General features: G+C 39.5%; 2 protein-coding genes across 3 annotated transcripts in view; both read left to right on the top strand.

The window, feature by feature from the left end:
- Window positions 1-1,919: 1,919 nt before the first annotated feature.
- On the top strand, window positions 1,920-8,575 carry LOC101155761 (ubiquitin-conjugating enzyme E2 variant 1). The gene is made up of 4 exons (XM_004068906.4): window positions 1,920-1,979; window positions 3,888-4,036; window positions 5,048-5,173; window positions 7,719-8,575. The coding sequence occupies exons 1-4, from the start codon at window positions 1,958-1,960 to the stop codon at window positions 7,863-7,865; spliced, it is 444 nt and encodes a 147-aa protein (XP_004068954.1). The 5' UTR covers window positions 1,920-1,957; the 3' UTR covers window positions 7,866-8,575.
- A 6,516-nt stretch (window positions 8,576-15,091) lies between these two features.
- Window positions 15,092-23,129, top strand: part of LOC101159664 (plexin-B1) — a 64,618-nt gene continuing 56,580 nt past the window's right edge. Inside the window, exon 1 of one of the 2 annotated variants that reach the window (XM_011475201.3) lies at window positions 15,092-15,404. The gene's annotated coding sequence lies outside the window, so the exon portion shown is untranslated. The remainder of the gene's footprint in view (window positions 15,405-23,129) is intronic. The other variant, XM_020703328.2, reaches the window with a different exon arrangement.

Genomic DNA, 23,129 nt, shown 5'->3' on the forward strand with positions numbered 1-23,129 from the left:
AAAGATCTCTGAGTCTGTGTGACGCTTCTGTCCGAAAAGGCCCAGTTTTCTGCATTTTCAACGTTCTTATGCTAATACAACACACTATTTTCATTCTTTTTATTGTTATGTGTTGAAACGAGACTTTACATTTGGAGGAAGGGGATGTATGTAACACTATTTTCATTCCCCTTTGGTGTTTCTTGTGCGCATGTACTATTATAGTACCAGAAGACATTTTAAATCACATCAAACTTAAATTTTCATCAGTTTTTAAAGAACTGTATGTGGGCCAAATGGCTTTCCAAAAAAAAAAACAACAAAACAAGTCCAAAATATCAAAGAGAAACGGTTTAAAAGACAGATAATTTTGTTTATGCTCATTAAAATTGACAATTAAATGTTCTTACACTGCACTGAAAAAGCTGTGGGAAAATACTGTGGTTAAATGTCTTCAAAGTTTAATAGAGTCCCAGAAAAAAAACAAATGTAAGTAGATGAAGAAACAAAAACAGGACTTGGCAGTTTTCCAATTAGCCATAGAAATAGCACAATGACAGAACAAAATTGGGAATAACAGGATTTAAAATATGCTGTAAACAGTGTTGAGAAAATGTACATTTTGAGTTTGTTAGTTCAAATATATTGTCATACCAAATCATAGTTTGTAGAAATGCTCACTGTTTCTGATTTTTTCTTTAACTTATATTATCATAGATTTTAGTTGTAAGAATTGTTAGACACTGTTTTTATTATGAGACAAATTTGTTGTGACATTTTTCTGCACCTAGAAGCAGCCGCTCCAAAACAAACCCAGATCTAACTTCATCTACTAGGGAACCCAAGGCTGCAGACATGCAGGTATGGGAGAAAAGAAAATCCTTTAAGTGTGTGTGTGTCCCGAACAGCATAATAGACCGTGATTTTCAGTGTGCAGATCGAATGTAACCATCTTTTGCTCTTTCCTTGCTGCAAGTATACCTCTAAAAGACATGTATTGGACCTTTTGAGTCTTATTGAATCTTTCTGTTTGTCTGGAAAACTGGTTACAAACTAATATAATTTTTTACTGTCCTTTTTCAGAAAGAGTTTCCTGACTCGCTGGTTGATCAGAGACCCACATTTGAATCTGCCACCTTTGATCTAATACAGGGGCTACATGGACATTCACACCAAATACAGGCTAAACAGACACAAAAGCATTTTAAAAAAGCTGGACAGCTCCTTGTTCTGAGCTAATTTTGTGAACCTGGTCTGTAGGAGGTTCGAGTTTGTATGATCTGCTCATTTCCGCATTTTGTCGAAGTAATGATAAGAAGGATATAACTGAAGTTTTTTTCTTGCCCAGAATATTCTGCTTGATATGGATGTTCTTACTTTTTTTACGAGATGCATCAACTAGAACTCTGAAACTGCAGCTCCATCTTATGGTCACAGTGTTCACACACTACTGACTGACCTTTGGTTCCTGTATCAGAAACGCTGAAGGTGTTTTATCAGACTGTAACGAATCAAACTGTATTTATTCAATAATTGTGTTGGTTAGAAAATTACATAAACAATTTGTCTTTATAGTAATTCTAGTAGAACAACATAAGAATTATTGTGTTGAAAAAGAGTGATCTGTCCGTCTCAGGATCAGCTCCACTATAATTACAGTATGTAACCTCACCTATGAAGCTACATAGGCCTTAGAAATATTAATGATTACCTGATGCTGATAAATCAGGATAGATGGTGAACTGTTGGTATTTGTTATTCATGTATACTTTATTATTTCCAGTTTCTTCTGTAACTATTTATCAAAAACTGATCCATGTATGAACACTTCATGTATAAATTATTACCACCAATATTTGATCGGCAATTTAGGTTTTTTGACAAGCACTTTAAATAAAGTTATTTTCAAAAACTAGGCGGACATGCGCACTAGGGCTTGTACGTGGTGCGTGCGCGTTCCCGTGATGCAGTGGTAAACATGGCAGCAGCCGCCGGATCAGGTAGTACAGCTTTCCCGCGCCCGTACTTTTGTCATTTTTATTTATGAGACAATAGGGTTTGTTTGTTTTTTTTCATCTTTTGCTATTTCTGTTTAGTCGTAGTGCTCACCAATGGTCTCCCAGTTTCCGGCGAAAGTGAAACGGGGTTAAGTTTTAAAGATTTCTGGGGTCAGAAAAGGATTTTGCGCTGTTAGCTTGCATGCGGCTCTGTGGGGAAGCAGACCTCCCCTTTCGTAGCTTTCTACTTCGTTTTCGGCGGATTCTGTGGCTGTAAAATGATTAGAAGACGCGAAGACCTGTGGTTTTGTATGGCAGATGATGGTCCTTGGCCTGGGTTTGGGTGGCCGCAGCGGACGTGGGTGTCGCTTGGCAATTGTTGTTCAACCGGAGACGCAACATTCCTGACAAAACTTACTGCTGAACCTGCTGCGTCCAGCAGTGATGATGCGTTCACCGTTTAGGGCTAAAACATTCAGAATAGGGGGCCCACAACCTCACACACGTGTGAAGATGTTTTTTTATTTTAAATGATATGCTATTTTATCAATTTGCATGTTTACAGTCAGTTATTTATCATAACGCAATGTTTAGGATTTTAACAAATGAGGTTCTGTCCATTCATGCTTCACCAATAATGTATTATAATTTAAATTTAATGTAGTTTATTTCTTTTTGTTATCCAGCCATCATTTCTCGCTTGTTTCCTTTTGGCACGAATGGCGTACCCGGTAAAGTACTGGAGGTCTGTGATCCCCAACTAGGTCAGGGTTTTACAGACATTTTCAACTCGTCTCTAACCCGAGCCAGCATCCCACCCTCCTGTCATCGGTAACATCATCCAGATCCCTAAAAAACCTCTCAGCCAACCGAACTGTAGCAGTGACCTGTTCAACCCCCACCCTAAACCCGCATCAGTTTGCATACAGGTCAAATAGATCCACAGAAGATGCCATTGCCATCACTCTGCACTCGGCCACCTGGAGCACCAGTACGACTAGACCTATGGAGACCTGACCCTCCACCCCGTTTATAATTGGTCAACATGTTGAGGGAGTGAATTCCTTCAGAGTCCACATCACAGCAAACAAACCTCTTGGCCCATGAACACAGCAGCAGGGGGATAGAGAAGACTCAGCAGTGGGTTCACTCTTTGAGGATACTGAGAAAAGAGAACTGGTACCCAGCTGCTGGTGACTTTTTACTGCCCCAGCATAGAGTTTTCTGACTTATGCCATAACAGTGTGGTACTGCAGAGGAAGAGAAAAATCTGTGGCAGAGGGTTGTGTGAACAGCAGAAAAGACCTCAATAAAGCTCAAAGCATCACCAAAGACAGTTTCCGTCCCAAACGAGGTCCTCTGGGAGGCAACACAGGCCACTATGAACAAGAACAGACTAAGAGACGGCTTCTAGCCCCGTTTAGCTGTCCGTCTTTCTCAACTTGTATGCGAATGTATGAAGGAAGCAAACTCGAGATACATATGTAAATAAACATGTGTTTGCCAGATGGTTTCCTTTGTCAACCGGGTGTTTTGAACGCTCAGTTCCTCTGCAAATCATCTGTGGCTCACACACTTTCTGACGAAAAGGTAGTTTAACTGCTGCAGAACATCAGTCAGGACACAGCTCCAGTTCTGGTTCAGGTTCAGGTTCTGGAGACGATGACTGAATGTGCTGCGTACTGTCAGACGGAGACTTTCTTAGCCAATAATAGTACCCTGCTTTAGTGCTGTGTCTGAAACCTAACCGCAGCCAACTAATCAAGATTATGAGGCCAGTCATTCAGCTTTAATCATTCTCCGTACTGTTTTTATCATCTACATTAGTAGATGATAATACATTAGTCAGATACTGAAATGTGTGGCTGCTGTGAGAAGGTAAAGTTGCTGACATGTTTGTGTCTCTTGAAGGCATCACGGTTCCTCGCAACTTTCGGCTGCTGGAGGAACTGGAAGAAGGTCAGAAAGGGGGTGGAGACGGAATCGTAAGCTGGGGTCTGGAAAATGACGAGGACATGATGCTGAGCCACTGGAATGGAATGATCATCGGTCCCCCGAAGGTGAACTGCACTCCCCAACACCCGAAAGCCCTCCTCTCCAGCGGGCCGGAGCTGTGCTCAGGGTTCTGGTAGTAGGTTAGGAGAAATTGCAGTGAAGTGAAAAGTGGTATGTAGACAGCTGAACCACAGATGGAATGGGCCAAACACACTGGTCAGGACAGACTGAGCTGGCATGTTTGCAGTCATGAAGACTCTTTTGTGTCTACAGGTGTGAAGGTTGGGTCACATTTTTGGCCCGACAGTCTGGCGTTCTCTGGATTAGGAAAGAGACACCCACTTCTTTACATTCGGTGTCTTGCAAATGTGGTTTAAAAAATCCAACATATTATCTGTGAGTTCAGGGCATTTCTTTTTATTAGGTCTATAATCTGCTGTGTTACTCAGTTGCTGAGTCATCCACCAACTTCATACCTGCAGTAGGTGTCTCCACACCCAACCTTTTTTTCATTATGATGCAAGAAAACTGCACAACAGTGAACCCTGTTGAACAGAAAACAAAACGGATTTCCATAGTTCTATTTTTGATCAAAGATTTTTCACATTTCTGTATTCTGGCTAAGGCAACGTCAGCCAATGAAAACCTTTGATCGTCACTTCACAAGTGGAGTTTGATCTTTATGAATGGAATGGCTCTGTGAATGGGTTGTAGATATTAGAGGAAGTTCATTCATTAAGCTGAAGTTGTGTAAAGAGCACACATGGACCCTCGATCTGTCTAATGTTGATTTCAAGACAAAAACCTTTGGAATCGGGCTTTGAGGAAGTTCATCCCTAAATGTTTAAAAGAGTAAATGTGCTGGAGAACTATGATGATACTTTCCTATTTTTTGTATCAGTGCCACTACGTCCACATTTGCTCTTTGTCTTATTCTATTGTCTGATGCTATGAACGGTTTTCAGGCAAAGACGATGCGTTTTAATTTTCCTTCAGCAGATTTAAAGGAAAAGAAAATCTACCAAAGCTGAACAAGCTTCCCTATGATGTTCATGTTGTCATTTCCTGACTTGCAGACGGTTTATGAAGGCAGAATGTACAGCCTGAAGATCGACTGTGGCTCCCGGTACCCAGAACATCCACCTCACGTGCGCTTCATCAACAAGATCAACATGACTGGTGTGAACAGTTCAACCGGAGTGGTGAGAGTCCTTTCTTACTCGCAGAACCCGTGGGCTTACTGGTTCCACCGAGTCTCGGTCAATCCCAACTATCAGGCCGATTAAACTGTTAGTTTTTTCTCAGGTGCAGCCGTGCCGCTCTGTTTCCAGCGTTGTCACATTGTCACACACTGTAGAGCCATCCTTTCACCTTATCACCCTCCACCACCTTTTAATCAGACATCTCCACTCATCATGGACCAACATATCGTTTTACATTGGGTTTTATATGTATACTGTTGTTTAATTGATTAGCAAGATTCCATCTGAATTGTTTCACCCAGTGGTGAAACGACAATAAAGATCCTTGATATCCATGACACCATCCAGTCTGCAATAGTGCAGTGTCCGTGTATCCTGGCCCAGGCAAAAACATCTTTCGTTTGTTCCAACATTATTGCAATGGCTTTCTGGCTGTATTTTGTCCCGTTACCCCCTCAAGATTTTCACTCTTCATAGTTCTAACTTGAGACTGGAGGTTCATCTTTGTTTCTGTTCCCTCTTTTGGCTTCATGGTTTTAACGTCTTCCTAAAGCATGGACGCCACACATTTTTACGCAACAACACTTAGCAAAGTCGCCTCACATGGTAAAATAACCATGTTGCTTCTCTGTCCATCTTTTATATTTTATTGACAAAATTCTGAACAATAAAACATCTATAAATTACATCAACATGAAACAATGGGTCTACACCCTTTAGTCTTCACACCATGTGTAGGTTTATGATTGAAACAGCTGATAACAAATATATGAATTTGATGGAAGTTACCATAATAGAAATAAATTAATAGTTTTAAAAATCATCAAATTTGGTGCTTTCACTGTCCTTAAATGTGTTTTCTGCCTGTAGTGCAGCTGTTAGAAACGTGTTTTCTGATGCAGTTGTGACTTTGGGTCTCGATCTCTTCCTGTCAGGGTTTCTACTCAGTTTCTGAGAACCTTTGATGGTGAAAGAAACTTCATTCATTGACACCTTTTCGTTGTTAGTTGTTCTTTTTTTTGTCGTTTTTGACACAACACAGCAGTGCAATACCACAGTGTGTTCCAGGACAGCTTTAATGCAGCTGGAGAAGAAACGTTGGAACACCTACAGCACAGGTGTCAAACTCCAGGCCTCAATGGTCCATGTCCCTCACATTTTCCATCTAATCTGCCATTGAAGCTCCAAACCTGCAAAACACGCCTGATGCAGGGAATCGGCAGCAGGTTGGCCTGGATTGGTCATAAAACCAGCAGGATGTTGAGCATTGAGACCTGGAGTCTGACACCCCTGACCTAAATGAATGACTTGTAACACTTCACTGGACTTTCATTTTGGTCTACTTCGCAACTCTTTGTCTCCCAGATTGTAGTCATTTTATATTTATTTTATGTCTCCTTTTTATCTTTTAAACGATTTTGCAGAATTTCATTTCTTTGATTATGAAGGTTGTTCTAATTGAAGTTGGTCTTTTTTAAAACATTTTTATCAACATATTAGCTTGTTTAGTATTAGTATTGTTTCAGAATCAGAATCCTTTTATTGTCATTGTCCATGGTGATGCAATGAAATTGCAGCAGCCTTGGAGTGGTGAAGAATAGAAAATAAAATCGAATAAAATAAAAATACTGTAACTCACATGTCTAAAGAAAAATGTACAATATGTACAGAAACAATAGAATAAGATGAGTTGAGTTTCCATGAGCGCAGCAAAGTAGATTTTGTGTGTGTTTGAAATGTAACATCAATTTCAATAACTTTCACTGGTTAATCTTTGTAGCTCTGATTCTAAAAGGGATTACTGCAACACAATGTGTCATAAAGGCAGCATGAACTTTTCCAAACACTGCAAAGGTTTTCTGAATTTCCACTTAAGAGCTCCAACGTTTATGACACTTCAGGCTTCTGTGCTCATTTCTGACGCAGCTTTTTGTTCAGGTAAATAACTGTTATTGATTCCAAACTGAGACCACAACTTATTTCTTCCACCATCAGGTTGATTTTCTGCTAAAAAGGCAGAAATGGAGCGCATCTGTAAAGCCTCGTTTCCACTAAGCGGTTGGTACGCTCCAGTTTAGAATGGTCCAGGCAATTCAGGTGAGCGTTTCCACTCAAAGTTGGACCGTGCGGAGTGAAGCTAACAACAACAGTGGAGGTCATCCAGCAGCAGCCCCCCCGCTTGGCTTCTGGTACTTCGTACATACAAAGAATTAAATGTTGTTTGACAGAAGATTGCGGACGGCAAAGACGAATACAGCTGCTTTTCTTGGCGCTTTCTTTTATCATTATGACCTTCAGCCAATCAATGGGTTTCAACAGTAGCTCCGCCCTAACCAGTCCGTTCCATTTTTCCATGGACCCACAACCAATAGGGGGCCCAAAAATGGTATGGTTCGGTCCGGCTTAATGGGTCTATGTTTATAATTGAAACGCTCAAAATACCGGACCGAACCATACCACTCAGTGGAAACGAGGCTCAAGTGTGCAATGATTGAGGGAATAACAACCATGAGCACTTCCTCACCGCAGGTTTGTTTGTCTTCAGGTGGACCTGAAGTCCGTGCCGTCTCTGTCTCGGTGGAAGAACTCCAACAACATCAAGATGGTGCTGCTGGAGCTGCGGCAGCACATGATGTTGAAGGAGAACAGCCGTCTGTCACAGCCGCCAGAAGGCCAGGTGTTTCGCAACTGAGGCTCCTGCTGCTCAGCAACCCCGCCTTTGCCTGTCACACGTGCGCACACCCACCACCGACCTTCATCCCCTTCTTTTTGGGGAGGGGCAATGCAGAGGAGCCTCCTCCATCCTTCCTTCCTGCGTGGACGCTTCATCTTGACCATCAGGACCCCCCACCTTCTGTGATGTCTGTGTTCTTCTGTAGATCATGAAATGAGTGAATGGATGCAGCTGCCAAATCTTCACATCAGATCAAGCTTTACATTTCCAGAAGGGTTAAAGGTTGTTTTTATTTCCCCACTAATGTCAGGATTCTTAAAGAATAAACAAATCTCCACCCATTGACCTGACATCTCTAAATTATTGATCTCCCTCCCTCCATACTGAGTTTGACCCCCGCATGTCCACTTCAGAGGAAGAAACGATGCTGAAATGCGGTGTTTGTATCAGCAGAACCATGGTGCCTCGTTCTTTCCCGTCTCTGTGCCATCAGTGCGCTGCTGGGGGGCAGTTTCTGTTTTCTGTTTTGGGATCACCACTGTATTCTGATGTGTGTGCAGAAGGGGGCGCTGTGCCTCCTGTTTACTGTTTGTATTTCCTCTCTTTGGTCTGGGCTGCCTGTGTTTCTGTACGCCTCTGGATGTTTATTTTCTAACTGGGTGAATCTTATCAGGGTGGCGGTGTCCTGTCGCATGGTTTCATTTGAATTAAACATTATTACTTTTGCACAAATGTCTCATTATTGGCAGTGGAGAAATATTAGGATTTCACCTGACAAAATTCCATTTTTCCCTCTTTTATGTCAGAAAATGAATCCATGCATTAATAAGATCAACATCAGACTTCATAAAAACTCTTGTGTTATTGTTCTTCAAGGTGCATGTTGAAGGATGCCTGGCCATGATAGCGCACACATTTTTACCTGGATGAGTACATGAATCTTCATGTACTGATGAATCTCATTCAAACCCCTAAACTGACTCCTGCTTGTTCTGCAGGAGTTCTGGAGTAAATGAAGGTTCCTTATGTCCTTCATCAGATCTAGACTAAAGATTTTGGGTTTCACGCTAAATATCAGCCAAAAGAAACAAACGTTGCAGAGAATTTCATTACCCAGGAACATGTGACACAAGAAGCAAACTTTAAACACCATGAATGAATCTTCAGTGTCTGCAAAATAAGCATTTAAACTACTTAAAGGATTTTTTAGTTCATGAAACTTCTCCTTAATCCAACACCAAAAACGTCAGTTAAAAGTTATAAAACTTTATTTTTTAATAGCTCACTTCTTAAAAAGAAAAAGCAGAAACATTAAGGCACAATTCATTATGTCCATCAATTAATGTCAGAAAAATCCACTTAAAAAAGTAAAACTATTCAAAAAAACATTAAGAGACATAAAACAATGATTTTAAATTGTTGTTTTATTGTCATTGTATGAATAAACAAATGAAACGGGTCCCGACAAATGTGTTGCAGTATTTTCTGAATCATGTGACCCTTTCATAAAAAATGTGACCATTTAAACAGGCAGACTAACTGATCACAGGGTCAAAGACATCAGTGATGCTGATTGGAGGATCGACTTTTGTTGTGGCTGCATATCCCTCTTCCTTCTTTTCAGGAGGAGCAAACATTTTGTTCTGACCTGTTTCATTACCTTCCTTTTTTAATGATCCTTTTGTCAATAAAAAGAATAAGACAGCACCCAAAATACGGGAGACCGGGCTTAGTGGCAGAAACTCCAAATTTTGAATAAAATTCTGAAGAAAAGGAGAAAGAAAAACATGGAAATATGAACTTAAAGAGTGTATCAACACAAACTGAAACAGCACTTTTCTGAACCAAAAACTTTTCATGATAGGCAAAAATGAAAACGGGAAACTGAGGTAACAGAACATTTAATACTGTAATCTTTTAAAAGTGGTATATTTAAAGTTTATTTTATTAAGTATACTTGAGTATAAGTACTTGTAGAGCAAGTCTACTGCAGACTTAGAGAGACTTACAGAGATATATATGTGTGTATATATAGTACACACCTCTATTTAGAATAAATTGTAACATTATAAGTTGACAATACGTAGATAGTATATAAAAATACAACAGAGAATATTCAAGGACAAATGGGTATACTGAAGGTAAACTGGAATATACACAACATGCTAAGTACTACAGCTGCTTAAGAATTTGAAATTAGGTTGGAACAGAAAGTTGTTAAGGAGAATTTTGGTGATGTGGTACTAAAAAAAGAGTTGGAGTTGGAAAGAAACACCACCCAACCCTCACACCAGACTGGGTGGTGACGGAGCCACAAAGCTGTTTGCCAACCGCCAGTAAATCACAGAAGAAGAAACTAAAAAAATTGATGGCTGGACCAGGTGTGAAGCAAAAGAAGCATCAGCATGATTCATGAAAACTCAACCAAATGGACACCAATACTCAACTCACATCGTTCTCATTTCAAATGACAAAAGTTCAAAAACATTCAATATCTAATTTGTATCCATCCATCTTTTAAACCCACAGATTCCCTTTTGAGTTCACAGGGATGCTGGAGCCCATCACAGCTTCTGTTAGGGTGAAGGTGGGGTACACCCTGGATGGGTGTCAGTCTGTCACAGTGCCACACAACCACATACACACTCACATGCACACCAAAGGACAATTTAGAATCTTCCACAAAAAAACAACAACATTCAAAGCATGTTTTTGGACTGGGAGAGGAAGCTAGAGTGCCTGGAGAAAATCCATGCATGCACGGTAAGAACATGCAAACTCTAGAACGGACCCAGCTAGGATTTGAACCATGACCTTCTCACTGTGGGGTGAGAGTCCAAACATTAGACCCCTGTGCAGCCCTGTATCTGATTTCATGGTTAGATTTTCAGATGAGCTTAATTTATTACTACTTTTTCTGATTCAAAGATTTCAGGAAACCATGTGTAGCCATAGGGGGCCCAAGTCTGGGTCTTCCTGTGCTGGTCCCCAGCCCGGACAGAATACAGCACATGTGTCAAACTCAAGGCCCAAATGTGGCATGTTATTTTATGTGGCTCGCGAGAGCATAAAAGTTTTTAATTTCTTAAAATAAAAATTTTCTTTAGTTGATTACATATTATTTATTTGTAGTTGCTGTAAGTACTCAATGTTTGCAGGTCTACTGTCTTTATGCAGACAAAATGTTACACGTGTAATACATGTTCTTTCTAACTCATGTTAATGTTATTTTTCTTTATTCACGTGGACAGTTTGATCCTTCATTAATGAAGTTATGTGGGTTTTAATAAGTGGATAAAATTTAAAAGGATTTATGCTAGAGTAACAAGCAAACATGTTTTCTATGCAACTGTAATTGTCACTTTATAAAACGTTATAATAAACAAATAATGAGTTATTTAACATTAAGGAGTAGTTACATTTATTTTTCTTTTCATTTAGTTACATGTACCGTATAAGTTATATCTGGCCCTTGATAAGTAATGTATAAGCCCTTTGAGGACAGCCATTATGCTGATGTGGCCCTCGGTGAAAATGAGTTTGACACCCCTGGAATACGGGATTGAGTCAGCAAGGGTGTCCGGCGCCAAACCACCTGTGCAAATCAGTAAAAGCTGATTTGCTGTGGCGCCCCCTGGAAGTTTGTGAAGAAACTTAAGGTTACCTGAGGGATACAGAGCTGTCACTGTTTGTTATGATGATACAAATTTGAAAAGTGTGGGAGGGGAGGGCAGACTGGATTCAACTTTTTGCCTTCACCACAGCCCCTCTGCTCAGTGTGAATGGGGAGGATAAATGGCTTCTTTCAGGAGGGTGAGGGCCTGGTCCCCCCGCTCCTAAACAGGCCCCGTCATTCACACCCTTCTCAGCACTTTTCTAAAAGTTTCTTCTCTTTGCCACCCCCCCCCCCCCCCCCCCCCCCCCGCAGTCCTGTCAATACAGGCGTTTTCCCAGAATCATCATCAGTCCACACAAACAGACCTCAGTCAGATGCCGACCCACCCTCCCCCGTCCCACCCCAGCATGAAAAACCTGCTTTATGCGTGAATTGCGTTGCTTCCACACAGACGCATTCATTCAGACATTTTCGAATCTGCATGTGAACTTCTGGAATTGAAAGTGACGCTGGAGCAATGACCCCACTCCATCCCCTCCCACCCACCCCCACACACACCCTACCCATGCACAAAGACACACCACACTAAAATAGGAGAACTCACACACACTTGTTCCGATTTACTTTTTGGATTTTATCTTTTTCTCGTCACTGGATCATCTGTTTGTCTGCTACACAGAGTCCATGCAGCTTTACAGGAAACCTCCTTATCTTCCCCTCCGTCAGAAATGAATGTGACAATGTTGCATCTTCATCGTGGTGATTTGATGAATATCTGGTCAGAGATGGATGCTCTTAACACAGGAACATTTCAGCTGGAGTACAGAAATTTGTTTGAAGAACTTCCTGGTGAACTCAGGCCACTCCCCAACAAAACACTTACAAAAGTTCTATTTTTAGACATCCCTCAATCATCAAATTCTTACTCAAATATTCATAAAAGGGGAAGCTGGTCAAATTAATCATTAGTAAGGAAACATCTGACTTCATCCAGCATTTAAAAATAATCATTTTTTTAAAGAAATCATAGATTTGTTAAAAAATTGACGCGATTTGTTTGGAAAATCAACAAGAGCACATTTATATGAAAATAGTGTTTAAAGTAACCAAAACTTATTTTTATCCAAATAAGAAAAGAAAAAAAAACACTCAGACATTGCTTCCTTTTGCTTTTGTACTTTTATTTTCAGAGATTTTTGGAGACCTGAATGTTTAGGCTGCCTAACCAGAAACAGAAACTGTGAAAAAAAGTGAATGTTGACCTTCAGACTGTTCTAGTTTTAGACTGAAGAAGATAAAACACACTGAAAGACATGGAAATAGTTCAAACTGGCATCAGAGCTGCTTTAAGCATCTAAAGTTTGGTGAATAAACTCATCTTAAATCAACAATAGAAGCTTCTTTCGGAGACACACAAACTAAATGATGCAACTTCAACTCAGTTTGACTTGTTTATTTCCAAAGACGACTACAACTGAATCAAAAATTTGACAAAGTAGGTCTCACTGTCAAACTTAGGACATGAGACTTCACTAACTTGTAACCAAAGACTTGACTTTACATTAGGACCAAAGACCTGAGGCTTCATTTAAACATGTCTCCTCAAAATATTTGCATAAAGTAGTTAGATATGTGTAAATGTTGATGTTAATAAAAAATAAAAATGTGTAAAAACTCCAATCATTTTTACACATTTTAAAATTGATTTAGAACGCTAAGTGGAACACTAAAAGGTTTTCCACTGCAACATTAGAGACATTTAACAGCAAAAAAAATAAAAATACTCAACTGTAAAGGACAACATAAACAGACATAACATCACATTTGTACTCTGACCTGTTCATTTTTGTGACTATTCAAAAAGTCATTCATGAACATGATGGAACAGAAATGACTGAATACATTTTCCAGTAATTAAATATGCTGTGATGCAATTTATTACACAGCAACAAATGACTAACAACTATAAATATGAAGGAGTGACAGTCTGCAAGGTGCAATAAAAAGCAGCTTTGAATGAAAACATACATTTACATGTTTAAATTAGTTTCCTTTCAATTACAATTTGTGAAGGTAAATCAAGGTAAGAAGATACCTTTGTCCACTTATCAAACTGTTCTCTTTGCTGATTATTAGAATAGAATAGAATAGAATAGAATAGAATAGAATAGAATAGAATAGAATAGAATAGAATAGAATAGAATAGAATAGAATAGAATGCCCTGATGGTCTGGAGGCCTGTTCAGTACATCCCTTTCCTTCTCTTCCAAGGCAGCTGGGATGGGTTACTTCACCTTCACGCCTTTAACGTTGTAACATGTACAGTGACATTTAAAATTTCTAACTCAGTCCATGTAAGAAATATTTAAAATTGAAAATTAATGGTATTATGTACATAAAATAAACAGATTAGGTTTCAAGACACTGAGAGGTTTTTATGAGGTATGTAAAAAATGAGTTAAACCCTTAAAATATAATGCACATGGATTTTTATAGGATTAAAATTTAAGCGATGAATAAATGAATAAAGGCAACAATTTATGAAGACTTAAGGTTTAAAATTAAAAACGTTTTTTTCTAGCTTAGCTGCTTCTGTGTTTATTGAGTATTTTTACGTAGTATAATAATTAATCTCATCTTAATCTTCTTAGAGACCTGTCAAGCGGTGAATTTAGAGTGAATTAATCGGTTAATCTGTCTGACACTAAAATCCAACAAACAAAATGAATCATCCGATTCTGTTCAAATATACTTTACTGACCCTGATGTGTGAGTTAACTATCAGAGGGATCTAGGCGTGAAAAGGATGAATCATAGCTGAGCTCAGAAGGGGCTGATGGAGCATGACTGAACACTCAGCCAAGAAACCTGACTGTATCCCTGATTGTATCTTTGCTCCTCTGTAATCTGGAACTTTGTGTTCTGTTCGTGGTCTGGTCTCTTGGAGGAAATTGATGAACCTTCAGGTTCAGACCTTGTCTTGATGCATTTCTGCTGCTGGCCTGCAGGGGTCTCTAAAGCACGTGTCAGTTTATTAACCATTGTGTGACGTTCAGAAGCTCATGGAAATATTTGAAATCACCACAACAGGTGAGCTTTGACGCTGTGATGTTTTTTTTAATTATTAGGACGAGAGATAAAATCCACACATTTCTACAGATTTTAAATAGGTTTAGGCTCTTAAATGTAAACTGGAAATGAGAAGAAAAATATAACTTTAAGGAACAACAGTTATTGGTTTTACTTCTCAGATTACATTTTCATTCTTGGGGTAGAAAATGCACACGCACAGGTGAAGACAACGAACAATGAATCAGAACAGATTTTTATTTTTATAATACATTTCAACAACAATTAAAAAATAAATCTGGAAAGAAAAACAGCATTGATTTGCAGATTTACGGTCAGAAGAGAATAAATTAATCTGGGTTTTGGACCGACTCGGTTTTCACACATTTCTTTGTCAATAACTCGGCTGTGAATTTAGAAAATCGTAGGCTTTTGGTTTCAGATCCTGTTAAACATATTTTAGATTGTCATTACTTGCATTCGTTATGTAGAGTTTGTGTAAAATCCGGAGCACATGTGAACGCAGCACGTTTGGGTCAGGCCCCTATTTGTCGCCACGGGGAACAGGGCGCGCGGAGTCTCAATACAGCCGCGGCTGCTGCGCTGCTTTACGGACGCACGCGGGGTCACAGAGCTGTTCACGGTGACCGGACCTGTGGAACTTCACCGAGCGGCTCTCCCGGAGGTTTAGCTGGGTTCTGTTCGTGGGGTTGAGAAAGTTTAACTCTAGCGTGGAAACGTTTAAGTTTTCAGGAGCAGAGTTGGAGAGGCGTCGGGGTTTGTTTGGTCGAACCTCGAGGAGTGAAGTTCCCCAGTCTGTCTGGGGGGTCATTCATCTGAGGATCAAGTACTGAAGTAGCGGGAACCGAGCGGTGAGTTTCAGCCCTCGGGTGTTTTTTTTTTATGACTGCTGGCATTTGACAGGGGAAACTCCAGCGTGCAGGTTTTCCCACTTGTTCCCATTCTGAGCTTTAACCGACCTGCCGGAGAGAAGCTGGCAGCTTGTTGTTGTGAACGTATTCAGTCCCCCTGCTCCGTTTTCATCACCGTATCGATCCCTGCTGGAAAGCAGACGACCGCCTTGTCCCGGGTCGAAGTGACCCACCATCATGGACCTAACCAGTTAGGAGCAGAACCGGGTTCCTCCAAGCTTGGAAAGTCGTTTTGTCATTCACAGCAGAGCGGAACCGCAGTGATGGTGGACTGAGACCTGTGATAACCAGCAGCACAGATGAATTTGGTTTTAACAGTCCACTAACTTTTGGTCCTTATATTTTGATGATTAGTTTGCGAAAATTAAAGTGACAAAAAAAAACTCCTCCTTCAAGGAAGACGCACACAAACCTTTTAAAATAATCAAAACAAAACCAAATAATCAAAACCAATTCAAAAACAACTTTATTTAAATCTGAAGGCACTGGTACAATCAATGTTTTCCTTTTTTGTTAGTGAAGCACATCTAAACAGTGGTTAAGGAGGAAAATTAGCTTTTCTAAAATATACAAACACGAGTAATACGATTAAGATGTATCTTCCTCTAATATGGCATAAAAATGATTACATTTTTTTTCCTTTTTGTGTTGTCTTAAAGTAAATCAATACGTTTGTTGCAAAGAATTTTTTTTTTACCTGGTTAGTAATTATACAAATATGTGTGCCTGTTTTAGACTAATTATCATTCAGAGGCTTTTTCCTTTTCTTTTCATTCCAAAAAATGGGCGTTCCAGGAATCCTTCTATGATGACTTTACTTCTTCCATTCATGTGCATCATATTTCCAGTTTTTGATGCCTTTAGCTGTATGATGGAGTCTTTTGTAGGGCTGGGTTTCCCCGCCAAGATACAGAATCTGTTCCATTTTCAAATTTACCATTTGATTTGCTAACTGATTCAACAAGATTTTATTTGGTTGAGGAATTCCTACATTAAAGCTCAACAGTCTGTTTACATTAGAAAAATGCAAGAAATTGCTTCAAACTTTTTTGAATGGACATTTTCTCACTTAATTCAGTTAACCCTTGTGCTATCCTAGGCACTTTAACGTTGGGAGTTGGGTCATCTAGACCCACTAGACAGTGCTCTGAACCTTTTTTCTTCAATGATTTGTGATCTTCACTGGTGTCCTTGGATTACATGAAATCTTTCCACCTTTATCCACCTTTGTCATGGTAGGGAGAACACGCCAATGTAAGGGTGGGGTATCTAAGATAGCACAAGGGTTAAATATATAATTTTTTCTCTCTTACCCTGTCCTAACATGTATAGTCTGCTGCGGTTTTTGCACTTACTTTAAATCCTCCTGAAAGTGTTACTTTGTTATTCCAACATCAATGTTATTCCCACATAAAGAGTACGGTATTTATGTTTTCTTGTTGTTCTTCCACAATGTTTTCCTATTGCAGAAGATAATATTCCAATAAAATATGCCACTTATGACTGCTTGCATTACTAATAGTGAATTTATATTTTTGGCTTAAAAATAATTATTTTATGTATTTTAATTGTAGTTTTTTATGTGTCAATTTTTACCACAGAGCAAAGTTTGAGTTGAGACTAGTTTCACACAGAGTATTGATTGTAGATGTTTTGTTTTTACAGTTAACATTTATTTGGCATCACTGGAATAACAAAAGTAGTCATTGTGGATAAACACATTTTTAATTCTTGTATAAATTAATGCATTCTCCATTTTATTTTTAGAAGAAATAATGTTTTAAAAATGTATGTTTTTTTTTTTACCTTGGAATAACTAACTCTTTTAATATATGTTTATTCTAGCTGTTAGATGCATGAATAGCTTGCTGTAGCGTGCAAATGTGGAGGGGCTTAACTTTCATCTTTCATTGCTCGGAGGCACAAACTAAGCCGTTGTGTTCAGTCTGTTGGGTGAGGTGTGGCCACAGCATTATGGGTTTCGAGTGATTAACTTACATCTACATCAGTGAAACAGATTTATAGTCCCAGCTTTGTGCTGCAGCGTCATTGAAAAGTTCAACATTCCTGTTAAGTCAGGATGAACTTCACCCTGACTTATCTCTGCTTAATGAAGGCTGTCAGGTGGATGGGAAGGAGGATATTTTTGCTTATTAAAAAATATATTTTCGAACCATGCAAGGATGTAGATTTCACTTCTAACTCTCATTAACAGCTCTTTGATTATCTCTGTATGTTCGAGTGAAACTTAAAGACTCACTCCAGTGATATTTGTTTTGGGTGTTTTTAACACGTTCTTGTTGTTGCATGTTTCTCATGATGGAGGACATGCACAAAGAATATTAAAAATTGCATTTCCTGTTGTGAATCAGGAGCAGACGAGAAAATGCCATTTGAAAAAGCTCGTATTTGTGATGTAGAAAATACACAAGGCAGACCACAAGCTCCCTGCTCATCAGAAAGGCTCTACTCTGATGCATCCACAAACAGACGACTAGATCCGTGTGCGTCTTCGTTTTCCTTTTCTGAGCTGCCATCTGGCTCAAAACTGTACGGCTGGATAGCTCCAATGTTGCTCACCATTTTTGATGCACGAGAATGTTGGTTTTGGGTCTGAGGGGTTGTAAGCTAATGGGAACATCATGTTACCTTACAGGAAGCATTTGTGTAAGTCAAGTATCTGTTGCCTTTGGCTGAAGGGCTTGTCCCTGTGGTTAATGTGGTTGCATTTGTCAGGTCTTCTTTACCTGGCTCTGGGTGTGGATCTAACTTTTTACTTATTTTTGTGGCGTCAATGGATGCCGCTTGGTTGCCTCATGGGAGAAATGTCATTAAGTTTTTAGATGCAATTCAGCAGCCAGCAGGTCTCTACACCTCCAATACCTGCCAAGAACAGCCCGCCTTCATCCAGCTGCTCTTTTTATTTGAAAGTTGTGCGTTAAGAAAGGGATTTCCCCTTTAGGAATCTTCCTCAGGATGGAAGGTCTCTATTTTGCATAATGTCTGGTAAACAAAGCTGATGCTTATTAACAATCTGTTTGTTTCACGTGTAAAAGTTATTTTCCTGGGTTCTTTTTCAACCTAGAAGTAAGAGGTCTTGATCTCTAAGGCGCCATTTCATGATGTCATTCAAAAGTCGTGTCTGCGTCTCACCCACGGAAACGAACAACTTCCCAACTTTTGCAAAGATGGATGTGCATACTGTGCACCTTGAATTACTTTGTGTACGAATTTTGCTATACAAATAAACTTGCCTTGCCTTACTGTGCAGATAAAATGAACTAGCTAGCTCTGCAGAGAAAGTGGGTGTTTGTGTTAGCCTGGGGGTGCTGCTGGTACTGCAGACTCTTCCTGGAAGGGGCTGTTCTCACTGGTATGCATCAGCTCACAACCTGCTTGTTTTCCTGGGTTGGGGGGGCTGGGACTCAGAGAGTAGGTTTTTAGAGGAATACTCAGAAATGTGTGAACAGATCAAAATACCACTTTGGGGCTTTCTCTTCATGAGGAATGAACATTATAATACATTTAAAAGCTAAAAAAACTGATTTAGCATGGTGTTGGCCCTTTAAATCCGCTAAAATGTGGAGGGGAACTATTCACACAGAGCAGCAGGGATCTACACCACTGAAGCTTACCTGTATTACAAACATTTGCAGAGTGTTCTCAGCAAAAAGCCTCAACAGAGATCACCGGAACCAATGAGTTAGCAGAAAACCTGATAGAAAAGAGGGCGGTCCAAAAACAGCTGATAGGAAAAAAACTAACCCAGTAAGTCATTTATTTATCGATCACTTCTCTTCACTTTACTTTACTTTACTTTACTTTACTTTACTTCACCGTCTTCTGCTTCATAAGCCAGACTTTTATAGCAGTTACCAAGAAGCAAAGCCCAGCATTGATCCCACAGTTTGATACACCAGGATATTTTTACACTATACAAAGAAGACATATTTGGATGATTAGCCTCAACAGGTGTTAAATTGTTTCCTTTAAACCAAATTCAACTAAAACTAAACCTTCGACCATACATAGATTCAATTTTAGTTTATTTGCAAGTTAAACGATGTCCTGCTTTGTTCAGATCTGATTTGGCTTTTCTTACATCCTAAATGAAAACCGTAGCGAATAGATGCATTAACTACGTTAGTTTTGTCCACTTTTGACTCGTTGTTATTGCTTCAGTAAAGACAAAAATGTCTTTGTGAAAGGATTGAAGTCAAATTTTGGGGGAGATCATCAACACAGTTGGGTAGAAAGCCCCAGATTAGTACTTAATTTTTATTTAAATGTGTCTGTGGGCTTTTAACAGATTAAAATCCTCTCTCTTATCAAGAAGAAGCAATTATCAGCCCTGAACATGTAAATATTTAAATGCCTTGATGCCAAATCTGAAGCTGTTGAAGCTAAAATTCAGATTGTCTCCTTGTTTGTAGTTAAGATCGGTGCAAGTTGGTATTCTGTTTCTGACTATTCAAAGCAAACTGCAGTTGGTGTCTGCCTGCAGCAGAGACGGTTATTAATTCATAATCTGTCATAAATCACAGGATTAGTGCTCATATGGATGAACATCAGATTCATCTATTTAATCGCAGCAGGTGGAGGGTTTGTCAAAGACAGGATTTTAATAGATGGAAATAAATCACATTTTATAAGTCTAGAAAAACAGGTCTAAAATTTATCCCAAATACAATAGGGGATAATTCACTGTGAATGCCATTATTTACTTTCTTTTTTAACTTTTTAAATAAAAGATAAAATTCAAAGAACATCCTCTTGAATTCACAAAAAACAAGATTAAATAAAAGTTCTTCTCACATTGAAATTGGGAAAATAAAAAAGAATTTAAACCCCCTGTAATAAAGAGTCATGAAAATGATCTGCACTTTTTCTTTATTTGAAAAAGCACCTAAACCTGTTCATATCAGACTGCACAAGAGTGACGCAAACTTTGACAAGGAGCTCAGATAATTCCTTGTCAAAGTTTACTTCACTCTTGTCATCATGAAAGGCCACTCCAAGTTGTAATTTGCACCCAAGTATGTTTACAACCACGGTCAGGTTTATATGGGTGCTATGATGAGTCTGTTTTGTGCTTGGAGGCAACCAGGGGATTTCTGCTGAATTCACATAATTGGTCCACTGTAGACCACTGCTGCCGGCTGGCAGGATTGGTCCACAGCACAGTTTAGTGGACATTTGCTGTGATCATTTGACGTGCCAAGGCATGATTACCCCAAAGCTAAGTTGTAAAAATACGTAACACCCCACGATGACTTTCATCAGCCCAAAACGGCTCCATTTAGAACTCAAACTTCAAACAACATCGTGCCCTACAAGCATGACCATTGTGAAAAACCTAAAACACTTTTTTTCCTCCTCCAAACCCACAGGTTTTTCTTCTCTTATTTATTGATGGATGGTAAATCAATGAAAAGAGTGCATACTGCCCCCTACTGTTTGGGTGATGAAACATTTGCACTCAGACTTTGGGAGAAATTAGTTCAGGAGAAGCATCAGTACTGTACAGATGAATTTAGGTGAATACATTCCTTATTTTAAAAAGTTTTTACATTCAACAGTTCATTTCTGGCTCATCTCACAAAAAGAACATTTTGATACTTCACATATGTATTTGTGTTTGACACAAAACTGCAGTTGGGGAGATTTCATTCTTGCAGGTTTTGTCTTGGTTTCATCCAGAGCTGCTTTTTTCTGGTAATCCATTTTGTGTGGCAGGTGTGAAACCTCGCCTGAACCCTGGTCCTCTGTAGAATAAGCGTCTCTGCTTACCTGCGCAGGAACTTCAGAGTGAATACAGAGAGACTTTTCACAGACTAAAGAGAGTAAAAAACAAACTCAAGGAAGCAAATGACGCCAACTGTGTGTATTGCAAAGAAAAAAATGGCCCAAAAAAGTGGGAGTTTGAAAGAAGGTCCATGTGCTTTTTATCTCATTTAGTGAGACTAGCTTGTTTTCTTTCTATTGCTTGTATTGTTTTCAAAGAAATAAAACCTTTGTGTAGCTTAGTATAGCTTGTTTTGGACAATAGCGCCCCTCAAATGAGAACCTGTTGGAACTGCGTGAATTTTTTTCAGGAGGTTTTTCTTTGTGCTGTGAGGGAGAAAAAAACAGATGAAGGGGGATTTTTTTTATTATTATCACAGAGGAAGATGCCTAACAGAATATCCTGATCCGAATGAATCCACATGAAAGCGATGAAAACCTTTGGTGAATTGTTTCCAGAAACACTTTTAGGTTTTAAAAAGGCTGTAACTCCTGCTGAAGACAGCAGCACCAACACAGTTCGGTGAGACATTGGGCTGGGGGCGCACTCCTCTTCTGCCTTTGCCTTTGTGCCTGGCACTTTGGAGATGCTGCCTCCCGTTTACCATGGAGCAGATCTGCTGCTAAGACGACCTTTGATTCTTGTTCTTCTGCTGGGCTCGTGCACCTGAATGCAGCTGAAGGTGGACACATGCCCACCAATATAAGCCATGCTCCAGTTGCTGCTAATTACATTTCCAAGCAGACACAAAGGCTAAGCCGCGTGCCAGACAGGATGAAGGCCCTGAGTTTTTCTGCTTGTCATCTGTGCTATAGGGTTTAAAAATCCCATGGCCTTCATTGTATGTGCAGTCTGATGCATATTCAACCATGCAGTTCAGGAATGCACAACTGTTGAAATGACGCCGCATAAGTGAATCATTGACTTGTTGCAGTGTGTTGGTGATTGGGTTCAGAGTGTGTGTTTGTGTGTTTTCATTGTTGCCTCATGAATGAGGCAGGTGTGTTTGCATAAGGTCGCAGTTGAAGCAAAGATGCGGTCTACCCAGAATCCTTTGCTCTGTGAGCATGAACCACACTGTGAGGAGTACAAAGGCCTTTTTTTCGGACTCCCACCATTAACACATATGTAATGTGCATGTCATGCTTTTAAGGGATTTACGTGGAGCTCTGGCAAAAGTCCAGAGTGCGTCACAACTGACCCACTCATGGATCTGGAATTGGAGCATCACTTCATGGTAACACTGACGTCACAGCCATGTGACCTATTATTGACCAGTAAACTCGAAATGAAAACATGGTGTTAATAATTTAGTTCACTCTTATGACGGTCATTAAAATGAGAGGCACAACAGAGCAGCTAGATGATTAAAATAAACTTATTTTGAAAGAGAAAACATGAAGGAAGAGTGTGAATTAAAAAATAAACTATTGATCAAAGCCATTGATATTGGGTTGATGCGTGTTGAGGGTTGTCTACATAGTGAAAGACGGCGGTAATCATTAATAATATTCTTTAAGCAACAGACTCGTAAGATGTCTGCATAAAATATACCCGTGTCTACAGAAAGTACGTCATTAGTGCTTTTCCTGTGCAGTAAAGGAGCAGAGGGTTTTCTTCACTCTCAACATTGCTGTGCATGCTTTCTGTCCATTTTTGAATTTTGCAATTTAGTGAATATAATAAGGCAAAGAATGTTTTACTTCCAGTTTGTCTGTGTGGATCAGGTGTTAACACTTCGGGAACCCAAAATTGTAAGCCATTTGATTATTCTAGTTTTATTTAAGACTCCTTTTTCTTCATTTGTGCCGTGTTGCATTTGCCCTTCAACTCAAACCACTGGAACTACTATCCTTCCCGTCCATCTTAAAACTTGGATG

Source organism: Oryzias latipes, chromosome 5 (assembly GCF_002234675.1).
Source record: "Oryzias latipes chromosome 5, ASM223467v1".
NCBI classification, from domain to species: Eukaryota; Metazoa; Chordata; class Actinopteri; order Beloniformes; family Adrianichthyidae; genus Oryzias; species Oryzias latipes.

Bases quoted from the DNA above. Each gene is read 5' to 3' on its own strand.
- LOC101155761 (XM_004068906.4), top strand. From the start codon at position 1,958: ATGGCAGCAGCCGCCGGATCAG. The intron at 4,037-5,047 runs GTGAACTGCACT...CCTGACTTGCAG, and splicing joins TGATCATCGGTCCCCCGAAG to ACGGTTTATGAAGGCAGAAT. The intron at 5,174-7,718 runs GTGAGAGTCCTT...GTTTGTCTTCAG, and splicing joins TGAACAGTTCAACCGGAGTG to GTGGACCTGAAGTCCGTGCC.